At 36.3% G+C, this 14027-nt stretch overlaps 1 protein-coding gene across 1 annotated transcript in view; it reads right to left on the bottom strand.

Moving 5' to 3' along the window:
• Positions 1–14027, bottom strand: part of PAWR (pro-apoptotic WT1 regulator) — a 77834-nt gene that overhangs the window by 34125 nt on the left and 29682 nt on the right. Inside the window, exon 2 of the mRNA XM_062584775.1 lies at positions 4136–4264. Within this exon, the coding sequence (XP_062440759.1) occupies positions 4136–4264 (129 nt within the window). The remainder of the gene's footprint in view (positions 1–4135; positions 4265–14027) is intronic.

The raw sequence follows: 14027 nt of genomic DNA on the forward strand, positions 1-14027 counted from the left end.
AATTATATACAACTTCAGATATTTAAACACAGATTCTCCTAATGTGTATATTTTTATATTATAATCTTTTCTCTCTTTTTTTTAAAAAAAGAATACTAATATTATAATCACGCTTTTTAAAATGTAAAATAATACTAGGCTTAGTCTTAACAGTATTTTTGGGGGAAAAAATGTCTCTTGACAAATTTGGGCGTACCTTGCAGCACAACTGAATTTTCACAACAGGTAGAAATTTACAGCAAGTAACATCATGAAAATATACTTATAAAGATCAATTATTGCTCTTGAATGCATGCACACAGATCTTTGCTTTGCCAGAACTACATGAAAGCTAGATGCAAAATGTTTCTGAAAAGCCGTGGTCAGATAGCTGAGAGTATCATTATTACGCTCTTAGGGTAATAACAGCACATGCAAAATGATGTTGTATGACTTCATGCTGCAGTGCAAAATAAAAAGCCAATAAACACAAACTAGCCAGGTATAAACTGCAATTCAAATTGAGAAGCTTCTCTGTCAGCATATTCTTTGCATAAGATTCAAATACAAAACTCTGAGGAAGCTTGTGTGAAGCAGATCTTCAGCCCTGTTTCCTAATGGAGATGCATGTAATATTTCAGTTCCCTGCATTCCTAACAGTTTTTCACACAGCTAGAAAGTCACTAGAGACTTTTATTCACTCATTTAATTTTATTTACTGCTTTCAGTGTAGCTTATAAGGTGCCTCTATTAAACATTTGCAGCTTTGTAACGGTGTACACAACTGCTTCAGAAATTTTCAACATGTTGGATCACATGTAAAGTATGGAATAGTATTTTAACAATTAGAATTGCAACATAGTATTTCTTTGGAAATACCTTTGGACTGCATTCATTTTAGAATATGTCTGCAGTGTTTCAATGAAATGTTAAACTTACTCAAAATCAAAGCTTAAAAGATCAGAAATGTTTTTCCTTCGATCTTCGTAAGTTCTTGTATGAGTTAGGACTAAACATACAAGTCATAACTAAATGGTCACACTAGTAAAGTAAGCTTAGATGACTTGACCAGTCATCTAACCTGTTCATTACAAAAGCTAGCTAAGATGAACCCAATGTGCTCTAGAGGAATTTTACAGTTATAGCACTAGGTGAATGACGATTCTGTAGGCAAGAATTTCATCCTAGCCTCACGTCCAACCAATGAGGAAGACTCTTTTCAAGACACTGAGTAATTTCTACACTAAACAGAATGATTATCCAAACATCACAAGCTGATCATCCAGCTCATTATTTTTATTTGTGTTTGTTTTTGCAGAGAACAAATAGTACTGTGTTGCTGCTACAGGGAGGTGTAATGGCAAACCAATAGGCAGCAATGCTACCCTGCCTGCATGCCAGTGTCATGAGATGACAAGTTTTTTCCTGTAATGTCTTGGACTGACAACTCCACAGAAACTCCATACTAGGGTCAAGCTTTAGTCTAATAAAACACATCATCTGAATTTATTTCAGGAAATGTGAAACAACATATATCAATAAAAAACAAAGTTCAATGCTACAAATAGAAAATTCGGCGTTGCAAATCTGCCTAGTGTTGCTGACTGTCGTCTTTAAGAGGCACATTCAAAGGACAATTTCTCTGCTATGGTCTCTGCACAAATATTTTCATTGGTGTTTACCATGGAAAAACTTGGGAAGATTTGCTCCCACATCAGAGCACTTCTTTATGGAAGACTCATCAAAGGATTTGTTTCAAACAGAAGTGTTGGTTATAAGAACTTAAAGAACAAACCAACAAATGAACAGTAGCAAGTTGGTAGAATTATAAAGCATTTACTCTTTGAGCTCTGATGGAGCTACTGAAGCTGTCGAAGAGTGTAATAGTTAAACTACTGTATATAGTCAGGCTGTTTATAGTCTCTCACTTAAAATTGCCCTAGCACCAGAGGATTTTCCATTGGCTAACATCACTATGTTTAAAAAGTTTCTAGAGTAAACTAGAGAACTACAGATGAGTAAGTTTGATATGTACACTGAGTGAAGTGATGCTAGTAAGTCTAAAGAGAAGAATTAATGAATACATTCTATATTGTGGGAAAGAGTCATCAGGACATTTGTAAAATAAAATCATACTTCACAAGTCTAATTACAGCTCTTTAAATGAAAATAACATGCAGATGAAAAATCTAGCAGACAGTCTATTGAACTTCTAAAATACATTCCCCAAAGCTTCTTAAAGAAATTAAGTTGCATTAGGATAAGAAGAGAGTCTTCCCATGGATAAATGACTGATAAAAAGCCAGGAAATAACTGGTATGACTTAACAGTCAGTTTTTGCAGTGAATGAGGGTGCTCACTCAAAAGAGCTCCACAGGAAATCTTCCTGGAACATGTTTGTTTGTTTGTTTTAATATTCACAGAGATGTGGAAAAGGGTAGGTAAACAATGGGGAGGAGCCTAACGTCCACAAATACTATTCAGACCAGAAAAGATGAGAGTCGGCTATGAAGATATGCAGGACTTCTCTATTGGGAGAGGCTGGGAGCTGAAATGGGAGATGAAATACAGTGTACATAAACAGAAAGTGAGACAGAAAGGTAAAAATTCTTCTAATTTCATATGCATCAGCCTATGAGCTGCCTATTATCACTCAGGTATAACCCCATGATGCTGAAGTTGTAATAGACCAAAAATGCCAATATAGTTCTCAGCAGGGGACAAACAGGTAAACAGAGTATCAGAAATTGTCATGAAAAAAAACAGAGAACAGAATAGAAAACACCATTGTACTGCTCTATAGCTACATGCTGAATCTGAATCTTGAGCATATTCTTCAGTTCTCTTTCTTCATCTCAAATAAAACATAATGGAACTGGAAAAAAAGTATGGAATGTAATTGAATGCCTTCTGTGAAAGAAACAACTAAATAAAATAGAATTATTCAGCCTAGAGAAAAGCCAGCTGAGAGGAATTATGCTATATATCTCTCTTCCCTATGGCACTCCCAACCACATAAAAAGGAAGCAGTCGTTCTCTGTCTCTTTCTGTGGAAGACCTTGGTGAAATCAGATGGAAATAGGTGGCAAATGACAGGTCCAACTCAAAAATGAAGCTTTAGAATTTTTTGCCATAGGCTATTCTGAATGTTAAATGCTTACACAAGTACATAAGAGAGTGGCCAAATTTCCATAAAGTGCATTCAAACTTGTTAAATTCAGTAATGCCCACTCTGGTTCAGGACATGCCACTGATGGTATAGAAATATCACTATGTGCTTGCCCTGTTCTTATACTTTTCTCCCTAGGCATCTCTGTCACGGACAAGATGTGGGACCAGATGCAACTGTGATGCAGGATAAGTACAGCTGTGTTTGTACATGCTTGTAGGTAACAGAATAGAGTAAGAAACAAGACCAGCTAAGGAGAAAGAGGGCAAGAAAGGAAAGAAATGGAACATTTACTACAGGTAGCATGCCGGAGGAGACAGGTCAGGATTATGCAAGAAAAGACATTTGTTTCTAAGGTCTTTATTAGTTGCAGAAGCTGAAAGATGCACAATGGATGAGACAAGTGACAGTGCGGAAGAGAATGAAGGATGACATAATTAAAGAAGCAGAATACTATTTGGAAGACTGTATTTAACATTATTACTCCTACCTACAAAATTTATGTAAGATGCTGCTAAAGCACTAGTAATCATGTCTGCAGGAAGTCACTAGCTGACTTTTCCTAATTCTAGGGATCTTGATTTGAAAAAGCTATTAAAAGTTTACCTCCAACTGCATCCTCTGAATCCAAGGATATTTTTTCATTTCAATCTCCAGGTCTCTCTTCTTATCAAACTAGTGTTTTGTGAACATTAATACCTTTATCTTCAAAAACTCTACAGAAACAGACACTTCTGGTGTCAGAACCAGGTCTCAATAATGTTGAGATGTGTTGAGATACTAGTTCAATAATGTGTTATGGAGCCTCAGACTCCATTTATTTTAGTGATGTGACAACTCCCATTTTCCATGTTTGCTTCCATATAGTATATAACCTACTGTTAAGAATTACAAAGAAGGCAGCAGCAAGAGTTTTTTTTTTTTTTTAACATATTAAATAAATAAATAAATAAATAGTAATGTATATCCAGAAAAGCAAGATCTCACCTGTAGTAAGTATGAGCCAGCTGCATCTGCACTGGAACTCTCATTTTGTATTGTATTCTGCTGGGTAATAGCATCCTCCCTCTTCCGCTCCTTCTGTCCTGCTTCATCATCTTCATATTCATCTAGGCTCTAAAACAAAAAATATTCCATTACAAAACTGCATTTGTATTTTACTTTGCATGCTTCACATACTTCATAAAATTCATTTATCAGTGAATTAATATTTCCAAAGATTAATTTTATAATTCAGAAAAGTTTAATTGTTTTCTGATGGTTACTGATATCCTCAAGTACAAGAATAAAGTCTGACACCTACTTGCTTTTTCTTAATCACAAAAAAGAAATAATCAAATCAAGATCCAACTTGACAAAGCCGTAGACAAAGCCCTGAGCAACATGGCCCAAGTTCAGTACTAAGCCTGCTCTGAACAAGAGCCCAAGGTCCCTTCCCTTTTAATGATTCTAAGATCCCAGGGCAATCCCTGTTGTCATAACCGATATTTTAAGCTCTATGTAATAGAATTCAAGAAAGCATGGAAAGGAAAAAAGTTAACTGTACTCTTAATTCAATAGCTGACCTTCTTTTCTGACTCAGTGGCATCTGCTAAGATGCAAGTATCTGTTTGAATTATCCACCTTAACTTTACTTTCATTATTTGGGGGTTTTGTCTTTGAAAATTTACTATTTAAAATTAGTCATTTTAAATTAGTTGAACAGTCTCATTAATTACTAATAATTTAAACTAATATAGAACTTTCTGGCTTTTCATCATAAATGTTTTGTATCAGATCTACTGAAATATGATTCAAAAGAATTACATTTCTAAAGCAGTGACACAGAGAGACAGAGGAAAATAAATAAATAAATTGAACAACACTGCACCTATGCTAGTTCAAAGCCAGGCAGAGGTCAGCGTAGATCAGTGAGGGCTCAGCTACCTTTACAGTAAGTCAGCTATGTATCTTGTTTTATTAGTATAATTTACACTACAGAAAGAAAAACTACAGTCTTGTATTTTGAAGACCAACTTGAAGCAGACACAAAGATTCAAAAAAATTTGCCCATAACATTACAAGCTGCTTGCTAACGCTCTGCTTTAAAACAGTATGTGCGAAGCCTAGTTACAAAATACGTGGGGAGCTAACCCCGAGTTAGACTAAGACAAGAAAAAAAAATTGTCAGACAAATGCACAACAGCTTGAGAAGTACAGACGGTAAGTTACCCTGTTCTACAGCGCTAGAGCAGAATGAAGATGAATGCCAACGGATTTCAATATAAGTTTCTAACATACTGTTTTTTGGAAAAAAAAAAATCAATACTCTGGGGCTTTGATACTGACAATCTTGAGCATCTTCTCATCCAGAGGACAAAGAAATTGTCACAAGCATATAATGAGAGCACTCGAATATACTATTTTGGAAAATGAAAAACAGGGTTATTTACTGACTAAAAATTACACTACCATATAAAAAACTAACAAATGGCTGCTCCAGAGCAAATACGATGGTGACAGAAGCGCTGGAAAGCTGGCAAATAGGAAAGGTTTATGTTTATGACAGTGAACTTAAATTACCTGAATAAAGGCCATTTAGATTCTCTAGATTCTCTACTGCACCACCCATAGCAGAATCCTAGCGCAATTTCACCAGTCTATTTTTAATTAACTTTTTAATGCAATCACTGTTTAACTGTCTATTTTTAAGCATCTTTAAAGGCAAGTATAAAGCTCAAAGTTCAACACTGTAGGTATGGTTTTTTTTTATAAGTAGAAATAGTGCTTCTTAATTTGCAAATTCTTTTCTTCAGATAAGCACTTTCATACATTTTCTACAGACCATAAACATTTCACAGAAATACTTTTTCTCTGAATACTACTAGGTCTGTGAGGAAGAATAATTTCCTGTTTTTTGATGAAAGATCGTCTACTACTTACGTACTTAGCAGTTTTGGACAGGTATGAAATGTCATTATCTGAAATGTCCAGCTATAAAACTTTGCACAAAGTATTTTCAGGTAGAGATTTGTTCAGGGATACGTGTTCTCACTCTCTTACTCTGAAGAAGCCAGAGAGGATTGAACAAGCAATGCCATCCAAAAGTATTAAAAACCCAGAAGAGTTATTAGTCACAGGCTTTCTTCCCAAGCAAGGAACAGGGCTAGACAGTTCAAGTAAACTAACTTGGAGGATGCAACCTCTATTTTGAAGGTTATGGGGGCTTGCTCCCCTTCCCATTTACACCACTGGAGCAGGTTTTTTATTCCTTGCTACAGATGATGTACCAGGGGTACGGGTAGATGGGCTGTGCCTCACTATTTGCAGCTGATATGAAATATTGCCAATGCCTTCCTGCCATAAAGCAAATTATTTTGTACCTGTCAAAATCTTCTGGGGTTTCCCAAGCGAACATGTTCCCTTTCCAGAGGCACACATACATAGATACATACATACATACATACAGGCACAAATGTATACCACCTCCATGAAATGCTAGCTGAGAACAAGTTAACTTTGCAATAATTATGGCATTTTAAGATTTTACAACTTACTATTAGTTATCCTAAGAGTTTTAAGAATCATTAACCTTAATATAGAACTCCACATTTCTTTGACTCATAATGAAATATTGCTTCTAGTATGCAAAACAACTCTTTACATTCAATAGCCTGTTAGATAGCTCTCTGACAATTTCAGTTAATTAGTAATCTTAAAACTATTTAAATTATAGGACTGGCTTGTAGAGCAATAAAAAAAATCAAGGAAGAGACAAGTTTCAATTGGCAGATTTAATATATTGTTTGAAAATTTAAAATGTAGAAGGTATATACTTTAAAAAATGTTTTGTTCAAACTACCTCACAACTGAAACTGCCTCAACTCGTACAACATTTCAGTCGGATGAACTCTTGCCTTTGCTTTCGTTCTCTCAAATACATTCCTCTGCTTCCTCAACTAGTTTCATGTCGTTAAAAAAAAAAAAATATATATATATATATATACACACACACAAATACAATAACTATATTCTCCTTCTTCAGCATCACAGAAATGGACTTGTAACCACTGAGGTGTAATTCTGACATATTATATAATTCTCCCTGTCCATTCCCTTCCCCCTGCTTTTTTATTTTGCTGCTAGGCACATACCACTTCAGACCCTTATTTGCCATTAAAATCAGCTGAGTTGTTGCAGAGCAGATATTCAATGAGACATTCTCACATCTGATCTTAATATAAGGAATCCACAGAAATTCTTTAGGTTTTCTAGCATTTCAGCAAATGTTTGAAGCTACAGTATAAACATTTTTCTGTAAACCTCTAGTATGGAAAATACAAACAGATTAAGATGCTTTCAAAAGAATCAGGACGATGAAGGAAACAGCCACAAAGATATCCCTACGTTCCAACGCACCACTAGCCTGCAGCTTACGGAGATACTGCATAAAGAACATTTTAAATGATTCACTGGGTCGCTTCCTATAAATATTTGTGCATTGCTAAGAAAAAAAAAAAAAAGAAAAGGAAGGGGAGGGGAAGGATGATGTCTTTTCCATAAAAGCAAGCAGTATGGCTAAATGCAAAAGATTAGTTTCTAAATGCCACGACACAGCTACTTGCTCCACAAGAAAATTCTGCCCGTTCAAAATGTCACTACCCTCTTCCCTCTGTCCACTTGTTTCTGCCTCGCAGTTCTGGGGGCAGAGTAGATACCTAAGAGCTTCCCAATTCATATCTTGGAAAAAAAAAAAATCAGTCCTGCCAGTTTCAACAATTTTAATTAGCCCAGCTGATTTGGCCTGCAACAGATGCAAGCCCATTTGAACTTTCGTTTTGCAGAAGTCTGGGGACAGCAGCCTTCAGCTTTTGGAGAATAACGAGCACTTGCAGTAACAGCGTATTTAAACGAGTAGAGCAGGATGTGCAAGCAGATTTGTACTTCCAGTCAAACACGATCAGTTTGTGTTCAACATCACATCTGAGCAATAAATAGGAATCTTCACAACATAAGCACCACTAATCATTCTGATATTTCTTTATCTTCTTAAACATGCTGACAATTTAGAAGAAATAAACCTCAATTTCTTCCCCTTGCTCCCAAACTGCTTAGAACAATTTAAAAAATCAATTTTAGAGCAAGGACATTTCTGTATGTAGTAAATATTTAAAACACTATCAAAGCTTGACACATTCAAGATGATGGAAAAGTGCTGAAGTTTCTACAAAATTTAAACATATGCAAGAAACTTCCACAGTTAAAAAAAAAGGGGGGGGGGAGAGACAGACAGACAGACAAGGTACAAGGTATAAGAATTTCTTTTTATTCTGAAAGAAATTCAGCAAGCAATTAACTACAATGAAATGCATTTTGGGAATCAACATCATTCATCCCACACCTAATCATTCAGAAAAGCTCAAAAAAAGTTATCTACAAATATGGGAAGACTATTCTATACACCATTTCTCTATAATCACTATTGTTAGTGCAGCACTGAGAACCAAATGGCTTCTGTCTTTATCATACATGCCTCTGGTATCTGTTAAACATGGTTTTCCTACATGTTTGGAAGGGACTTTGAACAGATACAGTACTTAACCTCTCCCTAATCACCCTCCTCAAAACATACGTATCACACAGAACAAGTAAAAATCCCAAACCTATGATACCTTTCCCCTTCAGAAACAGTATTTTTCTCAATCATGCTTCTATTATAATGTCCGAACAGTGCCCCAAATATTCAGGTTTAACAGGTTTGCAGTTATATAAAGTAGTTCTTAGAACAACAGTGTAAGTGGAAAAATCACTTATTTTTCACTACACAAGCCTTTCATATGGTGCAGCTTGCCCAAGTGCTCTCCTCTACAAGTTGAGAAACATCCTTAAGGAGGTGAAAAGGGATAGTGTTAGCCACAGAAGCTAACTAAAACCTAGAAACCATTTTATGGATACGGATTACCTAGTGGAAGATTTTATTTTATTGCAAGTACACAGCCTTAACTCTCACATTCAGAGAGTCCAAAAAAGGATACAAAACTCGAACAGCTTATCTGAACAATCAATTTGCACTTTTAAAAGTCTACATATCCAGACTGAGCTTTCCAACATCAACAATTAGCGTGATCACAAGCGCAGATTTTTAAACCCAGAAAAAGATGAAAGATGGGACTCTTTGGTACCTATGATCAAAAGGGACCGAAAGCAGCAGTGGGTCAGTGAGCAGCGGGTGGGCCAGGACACAGCTGACGGCTGCTGTAGGATGCTCTCGTCCTGCCTGCGCTGCCAGCAAAGCAAACCAGAAAGACAAACGTTTATCACTTACAGGAGAGTGAGATGCAGGTCAGAACTCATATTTGGGGTTATAAGTATACAGTTCACTTGAACGCTATCCTTTTCTCACCCGAGATAAGAACTTAGAAGTGCGCGCTTTGTATACTTATAGTGTAGAGTAAATGAAATTTGCATTTTTTTTCCAACAGAGTGCATTTAAAAATATGCTTAGAAATGTTTCTGGGGGGGGGGAAATGATTTCTCTGTCTTAGACCAAAAAAACCCAAAGTATTTGGAATTCTTTAAAGCTTTAAATAAAACATCAATTATATCAACACCAAAATGTCAATTATCCCTGCGTTATAAAAACAAAAAGCAGCTATATTTGAAGTTTGTTATTCAGCAAAGTACACTGTTTGGCCATCACTGTCTTCAAGCATACCACACGAATGAGTTCTCAAGTCAGATGTTTAACTTCAACTAATCACCAAAAAATCCTTTATTGCAAGGCTTGTCATGAATGACTGGTGGAAACACACAATTTAACTACTTAGTACTTGATATTAATATTATTAAGTCACTGGGAAAAATGCCAGAGAAACTGGAAAAAAAACAAGCTATCTAGCATTATTTGAATCTTTCTAGAAAAGAGAAGAACATAACAGAGTATGAATTTTGAATTCATATTTTCACATGAAGACAAAGATACAGATTTGCAAGCTATCAAATGCCAAACTATTTAATGATATAAACACAAAGTTAACCTGTTGGGTCTTTTAAAATTGATCACCATCTATGAATGGAAGCACCAAACAACAGAACTGACTCGAGATCTTCGTACATGAAAATCAAACTGCTAATGCCCATTACACAAAGAAACTGTTACTTGAAAATGTAGATCCTTCACTTATCAAAAGAAAAAGCATCAATGCTCTGCACTCACATACATACACAGATACATACACGCTAACAGAAAACAAAGAGGCTAGGAGAAAAGCAGCCAAATCCTTCCCTTTCTGAAATGCATGATAAGGAGATGGTTCCACTCCGCAACACCTCCAGAACTTCAGGGTTAAAACTTCAAATATAGCAGAGCTCGAAATGATGGCAGAGCAAAATTAAATATCCACCTCCTTTTTGAAAGGCCATTGCTCTTCTTACTTCCATGTTCTAAAAATCCTTGCTCTGACAATACATTTACCATCACATTTTCTGTTTTCTGTTGCTAGTTTTTATTTATAACTGATACAAAATTAGCGCAGACTGTATTCTGTACCTAGGAAAAACCATTAGCATTGAACAAACAAATCTAAGAGTTATGGGAATGTTTCCCAGAACACACAAACCAGAACTAACAAACAAAAAAAAAAATCGTAATTTTGTTCTGAAGTAGAGTCAATCACCAAAACCATCTCCTTAGCCTCCTGAACAACATCCTCAAATGATGCATCCTACCTAACATGATGATGTCAAATATGTGGCTGAGCAGAAGAAACCAGGTATTTGTTAAGGCCAAAAGGAAGAGAAACGTTAAGGATGTTTGTACCATTCATGGAAGGAACATTTCACAATTTGCGTCATGACATATATGTGAAGAAGCATTGCACTCTGCAAACAGTTAAAGACTGCAAGAATTGAGAGAAAAAAATTTCCTGGATATACTTAAAAAGAAAATCTTAAATTAGCATCATAAACTTCTACAGACTCGGTGCCACCTACAGTATTTCTCCTCTAAAGCTTGCTCCTGTTCAGCTTCCCTGGTATTAATGATAACATAAGCTGTCTGAAACTGGAGCAGTTTATCCACTGGAGCAATGGGTAAACAAAAACCACTCAAAGACTAGTCAGACTGAGTTCCAGTGTCAGTAAACACCATCTTGCTGACTTCCATTGCTGCGCACTTCTGCCAAAACTAGGCAAATTGAAATAATGGTCCAAAACACAGAAATATGCATCTTAATGTAAATAAAGACCAAGGACATGAAGCACCCTTCTCTCTAAAGCTAGAAGAGCAATGAGAGAAACAAATCTTGGAGAAGATTAGTATACTGTTTTCAAAATAGAAGTTTTCCTTTAGTATGACACGGTAATATAGAATATTCATATTCATGTTTTCTTCCCTTACTTAAATACAGTACTTCTAAAAAGAAATAAGAAAGATGAGACCAGCATTTGAGGAATGGTTTGAAAGGAGATCAAACAGGTTATTTGCTGTACCTTATTTCCAGATATCCTACAGACTCTCTTAAGCATGCAGTTTGTGGCAATTTAAACTGCCTGAATAATAAGTTGCATTTAAAAATGCTTTTTAAAAATGAAGCACAGTGCTTTCATAGGCTTCTTCTCTCTGGCTCACTGGGCTAATAATACTCACTTTTCTTTTTCTGTCCAACTGAATCTCATTCAATGTTTACACACAGTGGATGTGGGATTGGCTATACTAATCAAAGCTAAACAGGCTGCTGACAATGAAGTGAATATTGACAAGTCATGACAAAAGATCTAGAGCCACAATCAAACCCAAGGGAAAAAGTAAGCTTTTGCATAATGCTTTTTTGAGAGTTGTACCACATTTCTAATTTAGGAGTGAGATCTCTTGAATCCTTAGAAATACTGATAAAAATACCAGCTAGTTTTTCTGCTCTCCCCATTGTTTCCTTTTGAGTCATACTACAGATTGCTATTTTATATGGAGATATATAAGGATTCCACACTTAGCTGTGAAGCAGAAAGGGAGAGGAAGTACTGAAAAAGCCCATTAAAGAGGCTAGGCTCATAGCTGGACAACGGACTTTAAAGGCAATAAATAAATACTTTCAAAGCTCCTAGCACTGACATCAAGAAGAGAAAGAAAATACTGAGGAAAGCCACTGGAAAATACTGATTAAGCAGGTAGACAGAGCACATCATATTGCACATATCTGCTAAGATAGCATTACCCAAATAAGACTACAACCATTTAAAAGTTTCTGCTACAGTCAATACTGTAACTATTCCTTGGAAAAGTATTTTATACCTACCAGTTAATGCTAATGATATTGTCAAGCTGGTTCCCAACTTACAGTTCTGAGATTACTCTTGAGCTCTGCAATTTGGAAGGGAGACCTCTTCCTTGGGGGCTGCAGCCAGCTTCTCTGTATGAAGGCTCGTGTCAATGCTCGTATCAGTAGAAACGCAAAGCTCCTGATGGAAATTCAACCCAGGTTCTCATAGTGCAATCCCATGTCCTAACAGAACAAAGGTCTTCTGTCACTGGTATTTGTATCCCAACTTCTTAAGGAAACAGTGCTCAGAAACCACATTTCCTTTGTCCCTATATGTTTTTTGAAGTCACCTATGCCAGAGGGAAGGGTCTTGCAAATAGCATTAAAATTGATAATAGCTTAGTATCTCAAAGATACGACAGTTGCACGCATTTTTTGAAAATTAGCCGTTTGGTAATCATAAAAGATGCTGATAAGCTGCCAAGCAGTTCAATAGATAAACAAAAAAGTTAGTTCAGTTAGCCTTCCACCTGCCTAGTCAACGTGGTACTAGTTCAGCAGGCCTTTGACTTTTCCCATTCAAAGGCTGTGAGGAACTGAGGGAACTGCAATATTGATTTAGGGATAGGGTAAGGCAGAGAAAGTGTGGGAGAACAGAAAGAGCAGTGGAAAAAATAATAGAAAAAAATAGCTAATGCTTGGAGCTATGCAACCGAAGTGAGACTAAGAGCAGCAAGAATAAGCAAGCAGTAAAGAACAATTTGTTTCTATTGCTCCGAGAAGCGAAACTTCACATTATACTTTTGCCTGATCTTTCTGCCACTGTCAGAGTAGTTTCCCCTACAGCATTCATGCAAAATCTTTACATTTCAGTTATCAGGGATAGAGCTGGACATACCCCTCCTCACAGAAGATAAGAAAATCCAGGACTTTGGAGTGGGACCATGCAGATAGACCAGACTCCACCACTCAAGAGCACTCAATGTGTGCACTTTAGGCTCACAAAACAGTACAAGTAGGTTCAAGCAATTTAGTACAGCAGCAGCTTTTGCCTGTTGGGACCTCAGACCAGAGAACATGCAAAGACACACAAATAAGTCAATCTAGGTATGAAGAGACGTAGTATGGGAGAGTAATGAGTCATGTCAAAATTCAAAACTGCACTCGCTGGAACCTTACAATACCGTAGCTCATTACATTAGAGCGCTATGGTATTTCTACAGCAAATCAAACCAGAATAAGATTCTAAATAAAGCAAAGATGTTAGATAAATAAATAAAAGCTTATATTTTCAAGTGCAAAGAAGTTTGTGCAAAAAAACAATTTCACATTCAGTTTCTCTTTTTTTCCAATTAGTTGAGTGACTGATACAGTTTTTATTTTTCAGATGTACAGTGGTATGTTACTTGTATGCAACACAGCAATAAGTCTTTGCCAGGTCATCAGCAACTGATGACTTGTGTGCATGTCAACAGGTCTACCTTTTCAGGCCAGACACCTTAAGTACATCGTTAGGATTTAGGTTTACAAGGCATTTGTTATTTTGCTTCAAAACACCAATCATATATGTATTCCCCAACAGTAAAATAAGAATAAAGGTTAAAATCCTCTTCTCTGAGGTACTCAGAGATCTATCAATTGAA

The sequence above is a fragment of the Rhea pennata genome, chromosome 1 (assembly GCF_028389875.1).
Source record: "Rhea pennata isolate bPtePen1 chromosome 1, bPtePen1.pri, whole genome shotgun sequence".
In the NCBI taxonomy this organism is placed as follows: domain Eukaryota; kingdom Metazoa; phylum Chordata; class Aves; order Rheiformes; family Rheidae; genus Rhea; species Rhea pennata.